General features: G+C 41.7%; 1 protein-coding gene and 1 long non-coding RNA gene across 4 annotated transcripts; one reads left to right on the top strand and one right to left on the bottom strand.

Moving 5' to 3' along the window:
- Positions 1 to 703: 703 nt before the first annotated feature.
- LOC133940297 (secretory carrier-associated membrane protein 1-like) lies at positions 704 to 8454 on the bottom strand. 2 transcript variants are annotated; one of them, XM_062381632.1, is made up of 10 exons: positions 8322 to 8454; positions 7089 to 7169; positions 6806 to 6916; positions 6589 to 6603; positions 6152 to 6263; positions 5330 to 5458; positions 4838 to 4997; positions 4070 to 4171; positions 3852 to 3969; positions 704 to 3291 (listed from the first exon to the last, which is right to left on the bottom strand). In XM_062381632.1, exons 1-10 carry the CDS (start codon positions 8376 to 8378, stop codon positions 3130 to 3132), a joined length of 1047 nt encoding a protein of 348 aa, XP_062237616.1. In that variant the 5' UTR covers positions 8379 to 8454; the 3' UTR covers positions 704 to 3129. The 2 variants fall into 2 exon arrangements, with proteins under 2 accessions (XP_062237616.1, XP_062237617.1); XM_062381633.1 differs by lacking the exon at positions 6589 to 6603.
- On the top strand, positions 7309 to 17409 carry LOC133940323 (uncharacterized). 2 transcript variants are annotated; one of them, XR_009915633.1, is made up of 4 exons: positions 7309 to 7765; positions 8484 to 8633; positions 8979 to 9093; positions 17155 to 17409. It is a non-coding gene; the product is annotated as an uncharacterized LOC133940323 (long non-coding RNA). The 2 variants fall into 2 exon arrangements; XR_009915632.1 differs by lacking the exon at positions 8484 to 8633 and having other exon boundaries at positions 7323 to 7765.
- Positions 17410 to 20496: the final 3087 nt, after the last annotated feature.

Raw genomic sequence — 20496 nt, 5'->3', positions numbered from 1 at the left:
ATCCGTGAGTGTGTGTCTTCTTTACCTCCACCGAGGAGGTTGTGTCTTCATTTCTGTGTTTCCTGTGTTTTTCTCAGCAGGATTTACACAAAAACTACTGAGGCGATTGTCATGACTAAAGGAAGAACACAGCAAACCCCGGTTAAGTATCTTTAAAGTGGTGAAATCGGATGTTAACCTCGTACTCTACAAGCACTGTCCTAAGTTTCTACTACTACTGCCTAGTTATTCTGAACCGATTCCAAAAGATCAAAGTTTGATTGGGAAACACTGGTGTTTACTTCTCAGTGTAACTTGATACATTTCATCAATTGAGTTTAATTCATCCATCAATTAAAACTGTTTAAAAATATTTTAGAACAAAGGTAGCACCAGCGAACATACGGCTGGGTGATATAGGCAGAAATTATATCAAGATAAAAATGTTAATATCAGTGAAAAACACTGAAAATTAAAACTTTTTCTTTTTGAGCAGATAAAGTCTGATACAAAGTGAAACAGTTAACAAATCTGAGGTTGATAATTTTTATGTTATATCTCTGTACAAGCATTAGCAATATATCAATTTGTATTCAACCTTTGATATATTGCTATTTGTGAAAATTTTATAGCAAATATTGATATTGTTTTATCTTTTGGTTGTTGAAATAACGAGCCTTGATTTTAGTTTTTTCTGAAAATAAATTCACAAACATTTCTTTGAAATTTTATTTCATGTTAATACCATAAATATACAAAACTCAAACTATTTCACATGCGACAAAGGCCAGACGAGAGTGCATTACATTTTCTTTTTACATGTGACTGAAAATGGGGATCAAATTTTCAACTTTACAAAATATACAAGTGTCCCTTTCAAATGAGTTTCTTCTCTGATTCAGTGAAATTAGTGAAATAATGTGTCAGCAAACTTCAAACACGTTCTGTACTGCGGACCAGCTCGCCAAACACATCAACTACTCACCCACATAGGCAATGGCTTCATTTAACAACCGCTTAAAACTATAGATACATGGAAATCATGTGTGTAGCAAAGATAAGTTGTGTTAATAGCTCAAAAGTAAAACATGGCAAGGGAACACGTCACAAACAGAGATTTAAAAACAAATCTAAATGGACATTTGGTGGATCTCTCAAAGCTCTTCAAGAATTACAATAACACTTGAGGGAGGTTTCTTCTTTCTTTCAAACCAGTCATACACACATTCTCATCCACACGAGCACAACTCCTTCAGGATCAAGTTGCAAGGTCGTTAAACACAATCTAGCTTATGCTATGGTGATACAAAAAAAACCCACAAACAAACATAATATATAATGTCAAATCTAACCAAACACGACTGAAATGCGAACAACTTAAATTACACCATAAATAAAAACATGTTTTGTCTTTTGCACTAAGTTTAACGCGAAACAAGAAATGTGCAATGAGTTTAGAACAAAGATAATTCGAACACAAAATGCTGCCAAGACTTTTTCTTGCTTTGTCACGACCAGTTATTGATCTTAAGCTGCACATTTGCGATGTGGTAACAGCAGCACCAGTCACCAGTCATCGGTCATGTACGTCTTCACACTCGACGATGAGAGATACACGTGTGTAACCTGCATCCATACTTCCCTTCAATGAGTCGTCTCTACAACTTAGTGCTGAATAACACTGTTATTATTGTATATAAATTAAAATATCTGAGTGATATCACTGTGTCACGTCCAGTTCTCTCTTTCCTTAGTGTTCTTAATGGCTGAGAAACTTCTGAGGCCATTACTGATGTGGAAAATCAGCAGACTGGCTTTGTCTGTAGAAATGCAAACAGACTGTTAGTGTTCATAAAAGCAGTATCAGTGTTTTTACTGGTTTGTGTATTTAGGATAATCTCAGGAAAAGGAAGAGAATAGCTTCATCACTGTCATGTTCAGTGGGAAAAGCCAGGTCCCTTCTCTCAGTTATCACCATGAATGTTATTATGCGTCCTTTTCAACAGGAGGTCACGACCGAGCAGCTCTCCAGACTCATAGCGCCGTTAGTGTGAAGGTCTGGAGAAACAACTGGGGGGGGGGAGCCACACGATTAATGCCACACACACGATAAAGGAAACGCAATTATTCCTCAGGTGTTCTCCCCCCTTTTAATGCACGAGAGCACCGGACTGAAGGTTTGTGGTGAGTACTGGTGACCTCCACTGACCTGGGTGTTCAGTGCGTCTCCACGAATAGATCCAAACATCATCAATCAATCAGTCAAACAGCCACTGGGACATAACTCTGCAGCTCGCTTCTCACGGGAACTGATGGGTACAAAACACGTAGTAGACGTTCCCCTGATCCAGCCAATAGTGGAGGGAGCGACTTCTACCTTCAGGGTGCTTGACATGCATGTCGTTTCAATGCTGTCAGACTCCTATTTATAAGAATTAGGTTCTACCATAACGAGAATGGTATTGTCTGAGGGATGAAGCACTGATATAGAACAAGGTAAAATTCAAATTTCATACCTTCATGTTCAAGCACCGGAGTGATCATGAAAAGCCCCAATTTTTTCCTTTCAAGTGAAGTAAACATTCACACGCAGCTGCAGCCAATCCAACATATACTGTACTTTCAGTATCTGACCAAGAAACACTGAATAATGTGGAAAACACCATGAGCGGATTATCACTTTAACCAATAACCAGGCAGGAAGCTGTTTAGACGTTGTCACCATGAGAAAAATAAGGAATGCTAGAACTGTCATGTCCGGATGAACTATCTTCAGCAGAGGAGGACAGAGGAGCCACAACAGGAGTGAGATGACAGAGTGAGATGGAACCCCACACACTCAGAACACACGTCGAGTCAGTACGGGGATGTTTCAAAGGGATGTGAGCAGCCTGACTGAAAAGCAGACAGGGCCGATGTAGAGGAGATTTCACTGATATGAGGATGAACAGCTCTGGACACTTGTCTGTTATTTACGTTACACTTTTCTTTAGCAACGTGTGCATGGCAACCGTAGCATTGCAACATTCATAAATTAAAAATCAATTTGATCTGAGAACCAGCAGGGCCAGAGCTGTGCATCTCCACCTTGTCACTGTGTGTAAGCGTGTGTGTGTGTGGGTGTGTGTGTGTGTGTGTGTGTGAGTCAGTTTATGGATGAGGTTTAAAGGCCCCACGAGCAGCGTTGGTTGCAGCGTTAGCGGCAGCATTGGCGGCTGCCGTCTGAACCGTCTTGTTGGTCATGACTCCAGTCGCAAACTCCTGCTGAGCCTTCTCAAAACTGGCCCCGGTGGTCCGATAGAGAACGTGCACCTGGAAAGAGTGGAGTAGAAAATTAGCTGGAATCAAGGACGTTGGTCAGAGAACAAACTCTGACTCTCAAATGTTCAGACAACGTACTGTATATAGTTATTGATAGCGTACAAATAATATGAACCATTAAAAGAAAAGAATGTATCAGCTGCCCTACAAAATTGTCTGATAAGAGCCTTTCATAGATATATAGATATTTGTGTTTACAATGGAAAACTTTCACTTTATAGAAGAACCAAAAGATATATTTTAGAATTTTTTCTTCTGTTTTCTTCACGTAAGGTCTAAATATTTGATTCTTAATTCACAGCTACTTATATGGAGTTCAAATATCAAGCCTCGATTGTCACAAGGGTTTGATATCGACATCATGGGAATCAATGCCAATTTAAAAAAGAATAGACATAAGTTGGCCGATATATAGGTATTGGAAATCCTTTATCGGTATCAGCGTTGTCCCACAAAACACTTTAATCATTTTTGCCTCTGCCTTTCAGTTTCTCACATTCGTGAATTAACCAGGTCTGCTGTCACGTTGGAGTGATCTGTATTCGTGTTACCTTTTTAAACATGATGAGCGAGCCCACGGACAGTGCAGTGAACAGAGCTGCGATCAGCAACATGATGATGCCCACTGGGATGCTGGCGTTCAGACCAGTTAAAGCTGTAATCCAGCCACTGGAAGAAAAAACAACAAAAACAAAGCAAATGTAAAGTAACTTCAGCACACACTCAACAGAAATACAGAAGGAGGGAAAGCCTCCGACCAAATACTGACCATGTTCCCCAGCCGGTGATGCCGATAGTTTGCAGGACGTGAACTCCAAACTGACAGATGTAGACGAAGAAGAAGACAAAGAAGCGGAACGAACTGTCACTCCTGTGGAGGAGATAGAAAACAAGATTAGTGAGAGACAATAAGACATTTCTTTGACTGTGGCACTAATAAACATCAGTTCCCCGCTAATTTCCTCAGCCTGTGAAAGTCTTTATCCATGACTTTACATTACACTATCTTCCCGTACAGAAACAAATTATCTGGTGTTGGTTGGTGTGGAGTTAGAGATTGAAAGGAGGATAAGGACATTTACTAGGTCAAGGACTAACTGCCTTTTCAAAGACAACTGCCAACTCTTCTTTACTATCTTCATACCTTGACGAGCAAGCCTGAAAGCCTGACCAACCAGTGAGCTTATGTTCACTCATGTTTCTTATGGGTCTGGCCCCCTCTTCTGTTCAGACTGATTCCATCAGTCCTGAAACTGCGAGGACCAATCACAACCATTCAACTAAAATGGATCTGCTATCGTGAAGTTATCATAAATAACAAACTGGACAGTCGATTTTCTTTAAAAGAAGAAAAGAACCACTGAATTAGCTGCATTTGTTGATATGACAAACCCATGTAAAACAGAAATGAACTGCAGGGATCCAGACCTGTTTTAATGTGTTTGGTGATGCCAGGCACATGTTTGTCTACAGTTTTGTGTGTGTGTGTGTTTCTTTCCACTGTTGCACAAGGCAGTGTAACTGTCCAGTTGCTTACCTGAAAGCCCCGTAGAGCGGTCTGTACCAGCAGACGAAAGAACAGGGGGTGAACAGCAGGAACCAGAGCATCGCCAGGCCAAAATCGACACCACGGGATGCATCCACACAGAACCAGGCCAGGCAGCCGAACATGTTCACAAAGAGCGTGCCTGCATGGACTGGAACAACATGAACATCGTTAGTGTCATTAGAGTAAAAGATTACAGTGAATTATAATCATAGAAAATAACAAAAATCAGTTTTTCTTCTCATCATTTGATAAAAGAGCAGACAAATGTGTTTCATGGTAAAACACTTGCAATACATGAGTTTAAGTTGTCAACCAAGGCTCAGACTAAAACAAAAGGCAATGATTACATTCACTGGGTAATACTGTTCATTTATGGATGTGACAGTTGATATAGAGAGCTTCTTTCCTGTCTTTACTCATAATTGTGGTCTTTCCCTTTGAGTGTTATAGCTCCTATAGTCTCCATAATGATCCACTTACAGATCCAAAGGTTGTACATGATCTTGACGGTCTTCTGGAACTCCACAGGAATGTCCACAGCGATATCATGGTAGAAACATGGGCCAACGGGGAACTTCTCTGGCAGTGGAGGCCAGTTGTTCTTACGCCCTTTGAGGAGAAAGGAAACAGTGTTTGGATGATGTGTTTTGAGTAATAGTGTCAGAAGTTAACATCTTGGTTAATATATGTGTGCAAGTGTTGAAACAATTGAATGAAAACGCTCTTGCGTTTAGTAAAATCAAAAAGAAAAGGTGGTCAGGTGTGAGTGAACAGAAAAATGGGACTTTTTATTTTATTGCAAATAACCTGGATAGATATGGAAATGCCTCGGATATTTGGATGACACTAATTAGGAACTTTTAATGGAAAACAACCTACTCTAAATTTGTCTTAAAACCGATGATAGCAGTCCTTTCCTGATCAGTTTTTCCATGTTTCTAGATTCTTTCTGACATAGGGCCACAAGGCATTAAGTTCAACTATAATTTAAACACTGTATCAAACGTTATCGGACCTCATCGTACCACTTTCCCTGCTGGAAACAAACACGTTTTAGTTTACTTAACCTACATAATAAAATGAGAGATAAGGATCCCAGGCCACCTACTGTGTATCTGCAAAATATCAACACTTATTTCACTTACATCAGAAACTGAATAATGTGTCAACACATGTACTTTTTAAGTCTTGTCCACATGGTCATTTGTCTCGGATTAATCTGTAATGACCACTCATTCTCAGGAGGTTAATGTGAGGTGAGTGGGTGCATGAAGTGGCTGACTGAAGGTCTGACTGACTGACCTCCCGCGGCTCCGTGAGACTGCAACTCTTTCTCGCGACGATCAAGCTCCGCTGCTTTCTTCTCTAACTCCTCCTGCCTTCTCAACAACTCAGCCTGAACACGTGCTTGGTCCTAACAAAGACACAGAAAGGCACTTGAAATTTACTGCGCAGCATCTGACAGGAGTTATGATATCCAATAAGGTGAGTAATGAAAGATATTTTCCACTCAGGTAAGCTTGGGCGTGTTAGTTTGAGAAGGAAAAGAGGGGGTTAGGGTTGGAAACGCAATCAGCTCCTGCTGTCAACTCACTTGTCTTCTTCAGTTAGTAAGGAACTGGCTCTAAAATTCTACTGCAAAGGGAAAGCTACAGGTGGGGAAAAGGCTTCAAATGGATTCACACTATTCAAGACGGGGACATGAAGGGGTGCAGGAGACACCAGATGACAGACAGTACCTCATTACGCCTCGGCTGGGCCATCAGAGAACAGATGATTATATAAAGGAAAGGTGGAAGAAAGGTGAACCAGACGCAAAGACAGAGTCTGTATAGTACTACAATGTAGTGAATCAAAATGCTGAGAGCATGTTAAGTTAAACTAGGCTGGACCAGTAAAATTTAAAAGTAAAATAGATTAATTTGCATATATATGAGCATGTTCTGTGTGTAGTACCTGAGTCTGTTGCTGTGAATAAGCCGGAGGCTCTTCTGTGGGCTTCATGATGGCAGGTTGTGTGTTCTGGGCTGGGGCAGGAGTTGATTTGGGGGCATTTCCAGGGGCTGCCTGTAAACCAGCAATGACCTGCTATGTTAATATTTACCCAATCAAAAGACAGACACTGAATCAAAACTGTAAATCCTCTGTGACTGAGAGGTGGAGGAAGAGAGAAAGAGGGTTGTTGAAAAATAAAAATTAGGTAATATTCTCAGAAGCACACAAACACATGCAAGCTGACCGTTCTGCCGTCTGTGAAGGGGTTATATTCCTCCAGACCACCAGGAGGGGCAGACCGGGTCACCTGCGTCACAGAGGGATCCTACGGGACAGAGAAGGCTTCAGGGAGGTCAAGACTACAACTACAAAATCAAAAGCTTGTGTTTTTAGCTGATTGTTTTTTTTCCTGACCAATAGCTTATATAAAGAACAACAGCTGACCACAATCACTGGGTTGTGGTCTGATCATTGATTTGTTGACAGCGGTGTGAACAGGGAGCAGGGTGGGCATGCAATGCATTGCAATATATTTACTATATTCTACTGGAAGTGGTCTTGACTTTGTACAGAAGAATCAGATTCTAACTACTTGGGCCTGAAGTGTGAGGAAATCTGAGGAACAGCCTTGTGCTCAAAACATCACTGGCTCGTAAATCCTTTAAAGGAAGCTTTGTGTTGTTTTATTGTTCCAGCACAAACTTATGAAAATATAGTTTTTTTCTGGATGTGTGTGTGTTATAATCATGTTTTGAGCTGGAGGCGAGCAACCACGTGACATGAATAACCCAAACTCTTGCATTTTAACCCCACCCACCTACGAGCACACCCTTTAAATTGAGGGGGAGGAACTCAACAGCTGATTCTCCTGTGAGCAGTTGTTCTGATGTCTGCCACAGTGATGGCAGAAAGAGGTGGAAGGTAAGACAGCTCACAAAGGAGAACACACACCTCTGTGCATCATGTGGAACACACAGTGGCACAAACAGACATGATCTAAGCCACCCCAGCTGTGAACGTGGAAGGGAATGGTTAACGTGTCTAAGCTACGGTGAGCAGGGAGGCTTCAGTGTGTTGTGCTACGTGTCCCAGCACAGTGCGACGAATCCCCGCAAAGGAAACCAAAACAATGCTGCAACATCTCCTCAACAATGAGACGTGTAAACCTCCTGCGTCCCAGCGGCATGTACAAACACACAATGTACCTGTCTGGTGCTAGCAGCTAGCTAGCTAACAACAGGTGTCTTTAGGTCAATGTATGTTAACACAACGTGAGAAACAAAGCGCCCCCCGTTTGTTAGAGAGTCAGTCGTAGCTGACGTCACGACCCCGACAGTCATTGTGTGTGTAACGAGACACATAACGTGGAGAGTGATTACCAAGCCGCTAGCTAGCTATCGAGCTACTAGCCATGACAGTTAGCCGGGATGCTAACCGGCCTCAATGGGTTTCCAAGCCGGTTAGCTAGGCTGGCTACCTGGAAGGGGTTGCTGAAGTCCGGGTCCGCGAACGGGTTGCTGTCAAAATCGGACATGGCTGTCGCCTCTCTGGAAGCAGTGCACTGAGCGGAAGAGGCCCCCCGGTTCTGCGGGGAAGGTTCGGGTCTGTACGGTGACTGCCTCTCTCTGCTGCCTCGCAGTCTTCCCCCGCCTCCGGCTGATGGAGACCCCCTCGGTTAGCAAGCTAGCAAGTAGCGGGGACAAAAATGGCAGAAGAGGAGAGGATGTGTGACGAGCGGCGCCCGCGACGTCACCGCTTCAGCACCGCGGACAGCATGACGTCATGACAGGTACACGACCACGGATGTGATTTGTTATTACCTGTAATTCATCGATAACACAGAACATGTGATGATTAGAAATAATCACTCAGCATAGGTTCAGATAATAGGAGGCGTGGGGGGGGGTTAAGTTTCCATCTATTATAGAGGACAACAATGACATAAGCACAAACAAATAAACAAAAACACACAAAACAGACTTAGTTTGATGATCAAAAAGGTTATTCTATGATAATAAAACGTGACTTTTCAAAAAGGAGGTTACAAAGTGCTTCTCAAACACAGAAACGGAAAGATTACATACACAAAGACATACACTAAGAAATCTAGATAAAAATGTGTGTTATTTCATAGCCCAGGAGACCTTACAGATGAAGCTCCACCAGTATCACCTCCTCACCCTGGGAACCAAGAGCAACAGATGACCTGCAGATCTGAGATTAGGAGCAGGTATCTACAGGATTAGAAGGTCAGTGATATAAGAGGGGGTAATGCTGCTAAGATATTTAAAAACTAGCATTAAAATGTTAATCCATTCTGAGCGTGACACGTAGCCAGCGCAATAATGTTTGTTTTAAAATGTTTGATATCTGTATGTATGTCTTGAATGTGGACCCCAATAAAAGTAGCTCTGTCTTAGGGTAGAGCTAATGGGGATCCTTCTTAATAAACAGATAAGGCCAGATTTAGGATAATGTGTTCATACGTTTGAGTTTTTGTAAGAGCTCTGGCTGCCACATTCTGAGCAAGTCAGAGACGGTCGATGGATTTCTGGGGCAGGTCCTGCAAGTAATGAGTTACAGTAATCAAGATGGCTGGAGACAAAAGCATGAATAAAAGTCCTTGCCTCGATGAATGTGACAAATAATCAAATTTTTGCATTATTCATTTTCTGCATTGTTTTTTTTATTTCTCTAATCATATATTTTTTGTATTTCTAAACTTCTACCATTTATTTATATCATCCAATAATCAATACACTGATTACATTGTAGTGATAGCAATTAGCCAATCTTGTAAATCTTATTTATGTTGGGGGACAATAAATGATATAAGTACAAATCAATACATAAAGTATTAATTTAATACATGAAACAAATCATTTTATCACAAGGAGAAATTATGTAATTCTATGTTTATTCTTTATTTTATCTTCACATTTACTTTACTACCTTCTGTGTTTATGTAGAAATCTTGCCTATATATTTCCATCAATACAGTGCACACAACAGTACATGGCAGCTTCATTATATAGCCAGAGATGCAACACACTACTGCCTGGTCTCGTCTTTTCTGTGTGAGGATAATATTCTACTCTTACTGTTACAAATTGTGAAATGCTGTTATGCAAATCAACCAAAAATAAACTCCCAGTGTTTATATTCCAGGCTTGTAAACCTGGTTATTTTTTTTAATTAATATGCAATTTCCAGTCAGCATGTGGATATCATTTATTTCTATAAAATTATATTTTAGCACCCAGAAATCAATTAAAATTAAAAAAAACTCCTGTTCTGAATTTTTTCCAGTTCTTTTCTTAATGTATACCACACAGCCTTTGAGCAATGGTCGAACAAATACCACAGCAATCTTCTCTTTGTCATAATTATGATCAGGTTAACTATGATTATGTTAATGCCTGTGAAAATAGAGCTGGAGAGGCAAACCCCTGATTGCCTATTCTTAATTTCGTGTCTGTATTGTATTTTTATGTCCAGGACCCCGTGAAGACTAGAGGTATACCCATGTGCTTCTAATGGGGAACCTCAAATAAACTAAACAGTGACCTCTTTATCAGTGGAAATCCCAGACAATTTAGTGTAAATCATTTCACTTGTCCCTATGAGAAGAATCAGAGCTCGTTTAGTGAGTGTGCATTTCCACATTCCCCCTTAAAGTGTCTTAGTTACCAAAAGTAGCCACTTGGGGGAGCTACGGTCCAATAGGTCTCCTCAACCCGTTTTTGCAGAATCCTCTCATTTGCCGTCAATTTATTTTCATTCAAACGAAGGGTGACCATGTGAAGAACATCACATCAGTTGACAGCCTGTAAATGTGATTTAAACATTTAAGCACCATTTACCCAGATTAAGTTTCAATTGAAGAACAAATGCTATTAGGTGGAAATCTTACAGTATGTGCCAAATGATGGAGCTTAAGATATTCTCTTTTATTGTTCCAATCCTTTTGCTCATATTTAAACAAAGGCACTGGGCTGCTTTGGCTTTGTCGTAGCCTCACACCTGATACTACCTGAACTCTTCTGCCTCTGCTCATAAGTAAATATGCCTCCTCACACACAGATACTTTATACATTTTGGTTTATGTACTGTACCTATATACTGTGCCACATTGATGAACAAAAACAAAACTGTGAATTCATTGCAATTCAACTCACTCCTCTCCATATAAACATTCTCTATCACACACGCATACACACATGCACAAAAAGAGCATCGGTTCCCTCCCTAATCTTGTATTAATGGACCCAATCACAGACTCTATGAATAATCAATGGCCAGTGGTCTGCAACCGCAGTGCTGAGACCTTGAGTGAAACTGAATTTTCCTAATAAGACACTCACACACCTTGAGGCCCTAATAAGGTCTAATGCACTGTGGGTTAAGAATACGTCACATGGTTTGTTTGCTGCAGAATGTGAAAGATAAACATGCTGTTCCAGGCTGTGAAGTTTGTGTGTGTGTGTATGTATGTACTGTATATATGTATGTGTGTGTGTGTGTTAATGGTGTGAAAGCGAGGACCTGTCTGCCCTTGTCCGCTCTCTCCTGACTCTTCACTGCTGCTTCCCTCAGTTGACTCTGTGTGGAAACAACCGCTTTGGCTAATAGCTGCTGCATTAGTCTCTTAACCAGCTGGTCATGGCCATTTAGTAATGTTCATTAGGTTGCAGACAAGAGTGGATAGGTGTGATAGTTCACTTCCCGCTGTTGACTGTATAGAAAGACGGAAAAAAGAGACGGAGAGTGGATAGAGAACGAGAGAGCAGGGCAGAAAGACAGACAGACAGACAGAAGGAGAGGGAGCAGAGAAGCAATTTACTGGCCAACATGACAACCAAGTGTTAAAAGCTGCAGATGCAATTATCATATTGCCCTGAATAAGAACCTTGTGCATAATTAGATCTCATTAAGGTCTATGAGTGTTATTTTAGGGCTCTGAAAGGTTGGATAAGCAGGACTTGATATTATGGGTTATTAATGCTGCAACATCTGGTGCCATTCTGGCAATATTACGACCAGCATTACCAGCGCATAGTGAAATACAAAGCAGCACGCATTATTTTTATGTTAATGCATTGATGGAGATATAAATAGATACTGTATATAGGTAAGTAGGAATATTCTGGCTTTCTATGTGCGGTGTGTTTATGCATGTGAATTTGTTTGTGCTGATGACCAGTCAGAGCACATTACACACCGCGGGGGGAAACAGCCCTCAGTCGCCGGAAAAGCGATTGATTCCCCATTTCCATATTAATGAGCAGATTTGTTAAGAAGCTGCAGGAGAGGGAGAAAATAACAGGGTCTTCATAGGGCACGACATTTATAAATAAAGCTGATGCAGAGAAAAATGGAAATTAAACCTTTTAGTTTAATAAATTTGAAGCGTCCGCAGCAAAGCGAGCGATTTGCATTTCCATTTGTGGCCAAATAATGAGAGTGCGGGACCATGATGAGGCTGCTCGCGCTGCCTTCAGGTCTCAAACAGTCAGACAATCACTCCAGCGAACATCCCTCCACATCAATGTCATTAGCTCAGGCCTGTTAACTCTGCTACTTGGCTCCAAGATTATTTGGTGAACTAGAGATTCCTATTATCACTTTGAAAGAAGACTCGGGTTGTGCTCCAAGTAAAAATGTATTCACTTTTGCATTTTCTTTATATCTGGACTAGCATGTGTGTGTGAATTTGATTTCTCCATGAACATTCAGGTGCCACTTTTAAAATCTTTTGTTGTTTTAAAACAAAGCTGTCACAAAGAGTCCACGTCTTTCGCTCTGCCTCTCTCACAGACACGTGCACTTAGACGTGCACAACTCGCGCAAACACACACACACACACAAACACAAAGCATCACTGATTGAATTTATTGTGGAATGGATGTTGACTAGACCACTCCAAGTAGGCTAGATTGTTGTTGTTCCCAGATTGACAGACAGACCCAGAGCGGCTGATTGAAAGTGCCTTTTAGCTTGCTCTCACTGTATATTTGATTTGGCAAAATGGAAGGGGAGTCCAGTCTTTTCCCAGGATGCAAACACAAGCCCCTGTGTTTGTGTGGGAGTGTGTATGTGTGTTTATGTATTTGTGTGATCCAAGCGCACATTGACTGGTGGATGCTTTAGTAAATGCAGCATAAAATGTACCCCTTTCAGGTATTAATTGAATAATGCAAGCACTCCTCCCGTCAGCCATCAAGTGGGCCACTTTCTCAGTGGCCTGCAGCTTTTCCCCTTGCTTGTGAATTGACTAGATTTATCTGTGTTGTTCCAGCCAATGGATGCCATTTGTTCCAAATGTTTGACATAAACATGCAAAGAGCAGAGGCGTGCACTCATAAAATAAGCTTCCAGACTGTTGTTTTACAGCCCAAAGGGACCGATGGGAGTGAGGGGAGGGGGCTGGGGGGGCGCTTGCTGAGTCAACGGCGTGTTAAAGTTCTCCTTCAACCAATGATGTGTTGAAAGGGAACAATTGCTGCCATAAAGAAAGCCAGAGGGACGCGAGGGGGAAGAGAAGGAAAAGGAGCATGGAGGATGGGAGTGCAGTTGGAGGAGCGATGGGCAGCGTTGTGCTAAATATGCCTACTTATTTTCCATGCTTTTAATGGGACACATCTCATTGACTGCCTTATGTCCGCTCCCGAACTGTAAAAGATATTTAGCTTTGCACCTGCAGGAAATTCCACATAATAACGACAATGCGGACACGCGGAGCCTTTGCTGAATGTGCTCGATGCTTTCTAATGCTGCCAAGACAACCGTGGCATTAATGCAGCTTGTAAGGAATAAAACTGGTTACCCTCAAAGTTGCATTTAACTTGTCTTTGAATTGAAATTATGTGAAATTGAGATCAATCAGAATATCCTTCCATTTAGCAGGAGACAGTGGTGCGGCCTGTATTGTGTGTGTATGGATCAGACTTATAGGTGTGTGTGTGTGTGTGTGATGTGCACATTGAGGTTCGATTTGCTGATTTAGCACCCCTCTAATTTTCCTCAGGGTAATACTTGCCATACCTGCTGCCATCTGTTTTTATTACCCAGCCGAATATGTTTGTCTAAGGATATCAATAATCATAAACAAAGCCATGACTCTTTCACCTCTCCCCCGGCACGCTGCTCTCAACGCCCGCGTCGGTCTCTCACACAAGGCTGCGTCCCTGCTCGTCCTCCTGATTGCGCGCAGTCCACATATTTCAATGTGTTATTGGTGAAAAGCAAACATTATCAAACCCAGTTTCCATCAAACCGTCCTCACACATAACAGTAGATACCTGCACACACATAAATCCACACACAGCGCGCCGTGGCTCATGCCTTGACTGAGTGTGTGCTCTCCTATTACAGACAGTAATTACCGTCAGTCACCCTGTGTGTCCATAACAAGCCAGCATAATGCCCTAATCAGGCCTGGATTAATCCAACCCTCTCTCTAATCACTCTAAAAGTGATTTATATTGTTTTTCCTGTTCGGAACAAATGAAATCTGTAGCCTAAATTAATACTGGCTTTTCATCACTGGGAAGTTAAAAAGCCAGTAACCATCACTTTCTTGCCATTAAGGCTGCGTCTGACCCAACACATGCCCATACACACTATCGCGCACACACACATGGTCGCATGTGTATTTAATAATATTTTTATTATATAAAAATATATTCAATTAACTTCACTATCTAATACCATTAGTCTCCTGCTGAGAAAGGCCCTAAGAACAAGTAAATGGCGTCGTCAGAGGAATAAAAACACTGTTATTGCCATGAGTTTATATTCCATATCCTTGTTTTATTTAATAATTACCACCAGAACTAGTCGCTTCTACATTGAACAATTATTTTTCAAGAACTTTTCAAGCTCTAAATGAAGTGAACCAAGATTCTATCGGCCGGCGCCGTACTGTAAGTTGGCGCCGGAATATTTTTGCACCGTAATGGACACAAAATCATATTTTTTTTATCCATCTACCAATTATTCTGATGAAAAATGCTCTATATCATTCTGTACAAGTCATTTGTCAAATTGCATCAGCCACATTCTCACAATTTCTTGGTCCCCAGTTTTCATTTAAGTTAGCGCGCCTTCTATTTTGGTCCATGCCTCCTACTTTGTTTCATTTCCATTGTTAAACAAATCAATTCCAACCCTGACTCACGTCCCACTGTTTTTCATTATGAAGAACGAAGCCTCGACACGAATCGTAACAGAACCCTGAAATGTCCTGCTCACTATTCAGTCTGTGCTCGGAATACAAACCGAACTCACAAGACGCACATTTAACAAATGCAAATTGTGAGCCAATCTGGTCAAGCTATCAGGGCTCCCGCTTCCATATTCATTTCCTGCGCCCCGCTTTTCACAAACTCCAAAAACAATCCCGGGGTTAACCTGAAAGGGATGGGAAATGGAGATCTGACAGTGTCCACTGTCTTGCTCTCTTTTTTCCTCCTTTATCTCTTTCTCTTCCACACCGTCTCTCACCTTTGTTCCCCCCTTTCCTCCCTCGTCTCTCCCCTCTCCTCTCCCCTCAATACCCTCTCCCCTGTTCTCTTCATGCTGTGTAATTCTCATCTTACACACTCTGTTGCTCTGGACTATGAATAATGCATGGTGTGTGAGAAATCCTCAATCTCATGCTTGGCTCCCAGTGAGCATTACGGAGCTTGCATCTCTATTATGGAGATGAATAGGAGAGAGGGGAATATCGCATAGGATACACTATAACTTCACTGTTTGTTTTCTGCATTAAAGCCCCAATCTGGGATTTCTTTAAGTACATATGAATTATGTATAAAAATAAACGGGTAGAAGCTCCCTGATGAAAAATACTGTCAAAACTTTAATAAATCCCCATATCGTCACCACGGTGTCACAGTACAAATAAATATAAACAAGCGCAAAGTATATTTACAGCTTCAGAATATTTACAGCTTCAGAATGGATTTCAAATTCATATGCAATTGTACGCTGCCAGCCCTTGAAAAATTATTTATTTTCAGTTAATCAATTTTTTATGGAGAACTACAGTAGATTCAATCAGATAATGCTAAAAAAAACAGTGCCATAGCATTTTTGCCATGGTGCGTTTAAGTTCTTTGGTTTTTTTTTCTGCTTTCTCTGTGATTTGATTGTTATGGAAATGATCAGATAGCAACTGCAGGGACGATGCATCTATGAATATAGGAGTCTTGCTGGGTGCAACATGAATCTGAGTCTGTGTGTGTCCAACCCATTGGCAATTCGTTGACGACTTAAATGTGACGAATACAAATAACAAGCCAGAGTCGGGTTGCTGCTAGCAGAGGAAAAAAGACACTTGTATAAAAGGATAAAACTTGTCCTTTATAGTCTCATCACATGGGGATTAATGAATGCTTGAATCTTTCTGCAGACGTTGTGCAGACATTAAAATCTACTCAAGTGACTGAGCTTTACTGCCCGTAGTCTGAACTCTGAACATTTCCAACAGTTTTGTAATCGTTCCGAGGATGTTTCCATAGTCTTAACATTGAGTTTCTTCTGCAGAGTCACATCCGGTGCACTTACAAGACAAGACTTTTACAAAAAATAAAGGCTTTGGGAACTACATTGGGCTCGAACACCTTTCAAAATATATTCAATGTGTAATTTAAATGTGCATTTGACTGAATCTGGGATTATGCATGATTGTTTGGCATATAATTGGCCCCTCTCTGCGAATAAGGGCCCCTTGTTCGGCCATTGAATGACATTCAATATAGGTACCTTAAATTCAATCAAGCTGTATCAAATTTCATACACTCATAGATATATGTGCCCTAAATACGGCTGAATTTAGATCCATGAAGATCCATGAATTCTTCTCTGGGAAAACTGCAATTTAAATGTTTTAGTGCAAGAAAAACTGAAGGAAACTTCAAAAGGTACTGAGTTCCTCTTTAACCCGTGTGGCATCCTTCTACCAAGTTTCCTGGAAATTCCTTCAAAGTCTCACAAACAAATCATCAAGCAGACGGATGAAAACACGACCTCCCTGGCTGAGGTAAAAATCAGAGAAGATTTTAGTTTTCTTAGTGTAACCCGTCTGCTTCTGACGGAGCCTTACGTATGCATCATGTGTGCGCTACTGTATGTACGAGCTGTGCTACCAGTGTTTTATGGGGTGTGTACACGCGATAAAAGCACTGAAGAGTTAAAGTGCTTTTCTACCATGCTCAAAGCCATGTGTCAGCACTAGACCACTAAATCCACACAATTCCCTTGAACAGTTTCCCTTCCTCTGATAGTCTATCATTCCTCTGTTTCAGGTGGCTGGCCACTGTGGCTGACGGGGCCGAGTCCTTGAGGAGATCATGTGTCTGTGGAAAGTACAGGACAGGCGCTGATGTTTGAGCTTTCAAACCAGTGTCCCTGTTGTTGCCCCCTTCGCTCCATCTCCGCCGCGGCTCATTCCCAATGTCTCTATGACAGAGGGCGGCCTGTATGGCTTGGCACATACAACCATACATGACTTTGCATTGCTGGAGTGCCTTGCATTATATACAGGGAAAGGGATAATAAATAAAAACCATAATGTAATTTATTCTTTTCCTTTCTTTCTTTCTGATGCTCCAGAATACGTCTTTATCCTCCACCTTTATATTCCGGTTCCCTCAGTATTTCACATCATTTGTAACATAAAGCAGATATGGAGAAAATTATGGATTCAAAAACCTCCCCATTATTCCCTGCTGCTGAAACCTTACAGAAATATGCCTCCAATTGTGGTGGACATGGCTTCCACTTTCTGTCTTTTACATGCCCGTTTTGGATGAAGCCCAGATGAATCACGCTAACGACCTGGGCCCCGTGCTGCAGCACTGCTCCGAAATTAATATCTAAGGAATGGAGATATAGAGCAAATAGATGAGAATAGGAACCCCGTATTCACTCTTGGGTACTACGTGCTCAGGCACAGACACGCACACATACATGCGCTCGCATATACTGCACACAGACCCTGACAGGCAGGCTATTATCCCAGAGCCGGGCTGCCGTAATTGGCTATCGCTTTTTACAAATGTGGCTCTGTCTGACTCGCATATCAGCTCCCGTCTCATCAACCGTGTAGGGGTCACCACGTCCGTGCATTGTGTGTGTCTATGTATGTGTGTGTCTGTATATGTGAATGTATATATGTAGGAGTCACCGGTGTACCCATCACTCTCATGTCTTTATTTCACATACTCATTGACGTCCACGCCAAACGGGACAATGGATGCCAAGTGGGTCCGTGGCTGCCTCCTGTTTAGCAGAGCCACAGTATTTAGCCTTTAGTCCGCTAATAGCATCAAGATCATTCCAACACCAGTCAGCTGATGATGAAATATTAGCTTAGTTCAGGCTGTCATTAGTTAGTGTGGGCTTGCCTTGGAGGTCAGGTCCTTCTTATTTCTCGCACACGGAGATCAAGCCCAGTTATTGAATGAATGTATTGATTAAATTCTTAAATTTGCCAGTTGGTCGAAAAGTGGACTGCTGCTGAACTCTACTGGTTTCAATATCCTAGATTTGCTTTGTTTTGTTTGAAGCTTTTTTTGTTTATGTTCTTTTCATCTAATCTTTCTGAGATGATCCTTAATTGTGAGACTGAAAATCCACCTAATATTTAACAGAAACTCTGACGTTGTTGGGAAAAGATAGTTTTTTCGGAAATACTTTTAAAGTTAACTTAATTTATTGTAAAAAAAAATGTACTCTGCCAAGATGTTTTATATTTTAATCTGCTTTTTTTTGTTGATATTTTGCAGCAGTACACAAAAACTACTGGACAGGTTTCCACATAACTCAGTGGAAGGATGATAATGCATCAGGAAATAACCCGTACGTTTTGGTGGAAATCAAGGTTTTCTTTTCTCTTTCTTAGACATTTCTAGATGGGGCTGTTTTTTTTCTTTTTTAACATGTTCACTTATTTCACAGGGAATAATCATGGATCTTGATGAAAGAAAACAAGGCCTGTCTGAGGGACGGATGTTTATGAGTGGTCCCTTTGAAGCTGATGTGCTCATACGAATGTAGATCTCACAGAATAGAAGCAGTATCTTTATTATCCCAGAGAAGATGCCGTTATGATATGTACGGTCACACATATTTAATATGGCTCGATGAAAATGTGTTGGGGTTTAATGACTTCAACACTGACTTGATTGCAAAATGTCAGGTGTTGTATGACTTGTTATTGTCTTTAGCGGAGACACGATGAAAATGGACCACCTCTCGTTCAAGTCTCTGCGTCACAGGTTCAGAGTTTTACTTTAAGAAGAGTCCCTGAAGTCACGGCGTAATTACTTTCCCACTAGGCGGGGCTCTGGAGCTGAAATTACATCACCGCTAATGGAGGTGATTTAAACTTATATTTGAGAAGGCAACTGCTTGCCTATCAAACTCTTGCACCTTGTTAATCCTTAACCAATGAATTAACCCTCATTACCAGTGTTGGAATATAGATGAGTGCTCCCTCTCTCTCTCTCCCCCACCCCCCCCCCCCCTCTGGCTCCGTGTCTTCTCCGCTCTATCCTGTTCTTACCCTCCATCTAGCTCCTTGTGATGGGGGACGTCTGGGGTCAGTGATTCTGTCCTGTGTCGCCCATGATAGTTCCTCCTGCATTCAGATTATTCTGACCTCAGATCAGGCTTATCAGGCGACCACTAAAGCACTTTAAACCCCAACCTATCCAGCATCCAGCTGCTCCCCCTCGGTGTGGAGATTGCCTCATATCTCTGAGCTTGTTTGTCTATCTGTCTCTGTCTCGTATGAACAGGAGGAACAGCGCGGCTAAAAAGGAAACCGTGAGCAAATGCTCCTCGGCAACGCCTCAATTTCAAATGACAAAGTAGAGACAGTGAGGTGAGCGCTGGTGTGAGATGAGCTTTATCCTCAGGTGTCATTTAAACCTGGCCTCCACCAGTCGGTAAATAACATACCTCTGCTCCAGTTTGCACGCCAGAGTCAAGTGATCTCAGCAAGATTGGTGTAGAGGAGTGTGGTTTTTATACCCAATAAGAAACCAGTACATCCTGCAACCTGGTATTTTTACATGAAACAATCCAGGTCTTAGAATTCGCTCATGCTGTGAATGTGCGAGTTTGATTTCTCCATTTCTAAATCCAATATGTTTTAGAACAAAATCCATTGGATCAGTTTCATTGCCCCTTGAGTTACAGAGGTGTTTTCAAGTGACTCTGTTTGACACCTGGTTCTCGGTTATCCAACGCTGGAACCAGTCAATCAGATCATCAACAAGAGGCTAAACATGAGACAAAGCTTGTGGAGAACAAATCTTTCACACATTAACAGAAGATAAAGGAAATAGGATTCAAACTCTGATTTCATTGACCGTCTTTTCTGTCCAGAATCAAACTGCAGCACCTCTTGGTCTTTTTGGGTGTGCATCCTGTGAGCGGTGGCTCGCCCGTTCCCGTGCATTCAGATGAACGTCCGGCCTTATTGTGTGTGACCTCCGTCTCTCTGGCTGTTTGCTGTCTCGGATAACATTTTGACATTCCAGTCTCCTCTCTCAGACGCCGCGATACCTTGGGCCGAGGGCGGATGGGGGGCCCAATGATAAGGCTTCACTCACAATTAGCAGGCAGGAGCAGGGAGGCGA

Source organism: Platichthys flesus, chromosome 3 (assembly GCF_949316205.1).
Source record: "Platichthys flesus chromosome 3, fPlaFle2.1, whole genome shotgun sequence".
In the NCBI taxonomy this organism is placed as follows: domain Eukaryota; kingdom Metazoa; phylum Chordata; class Actinopteri; order Pleuronectiformes; family Pleuronectidae; genus Platichthys; species Platichthys flesus.
This window is presented reverse-complemented; position numbering and strand designations above follow the sequence as displayed.

Bases quoted from the DNA above. Each gene is read 5' to 3' on its own strand.
- LOC133940297 (XM_062381632.1), bottom strand. From the start codon at position 8,378: ATGTCCGATTTTGACAGCAACCCGTTCGCGGACCCGGACTTCAGCAAC. The intron at 4,172-4,837 runs GTAAGCAACTGG...TCTCCTCCACAG, and splicing joins CCGCTCTACGGGGCTTTCAG to GAGTGACAGTTCGTTCCGCT. The intron at 3,970-4,069 runs GTCAGTATTTGG...TTTTTCTTCCAG, and splicing joins ATCACCGGCTGGGGAACATG to TGGCTGGATTACAGCTTTAA.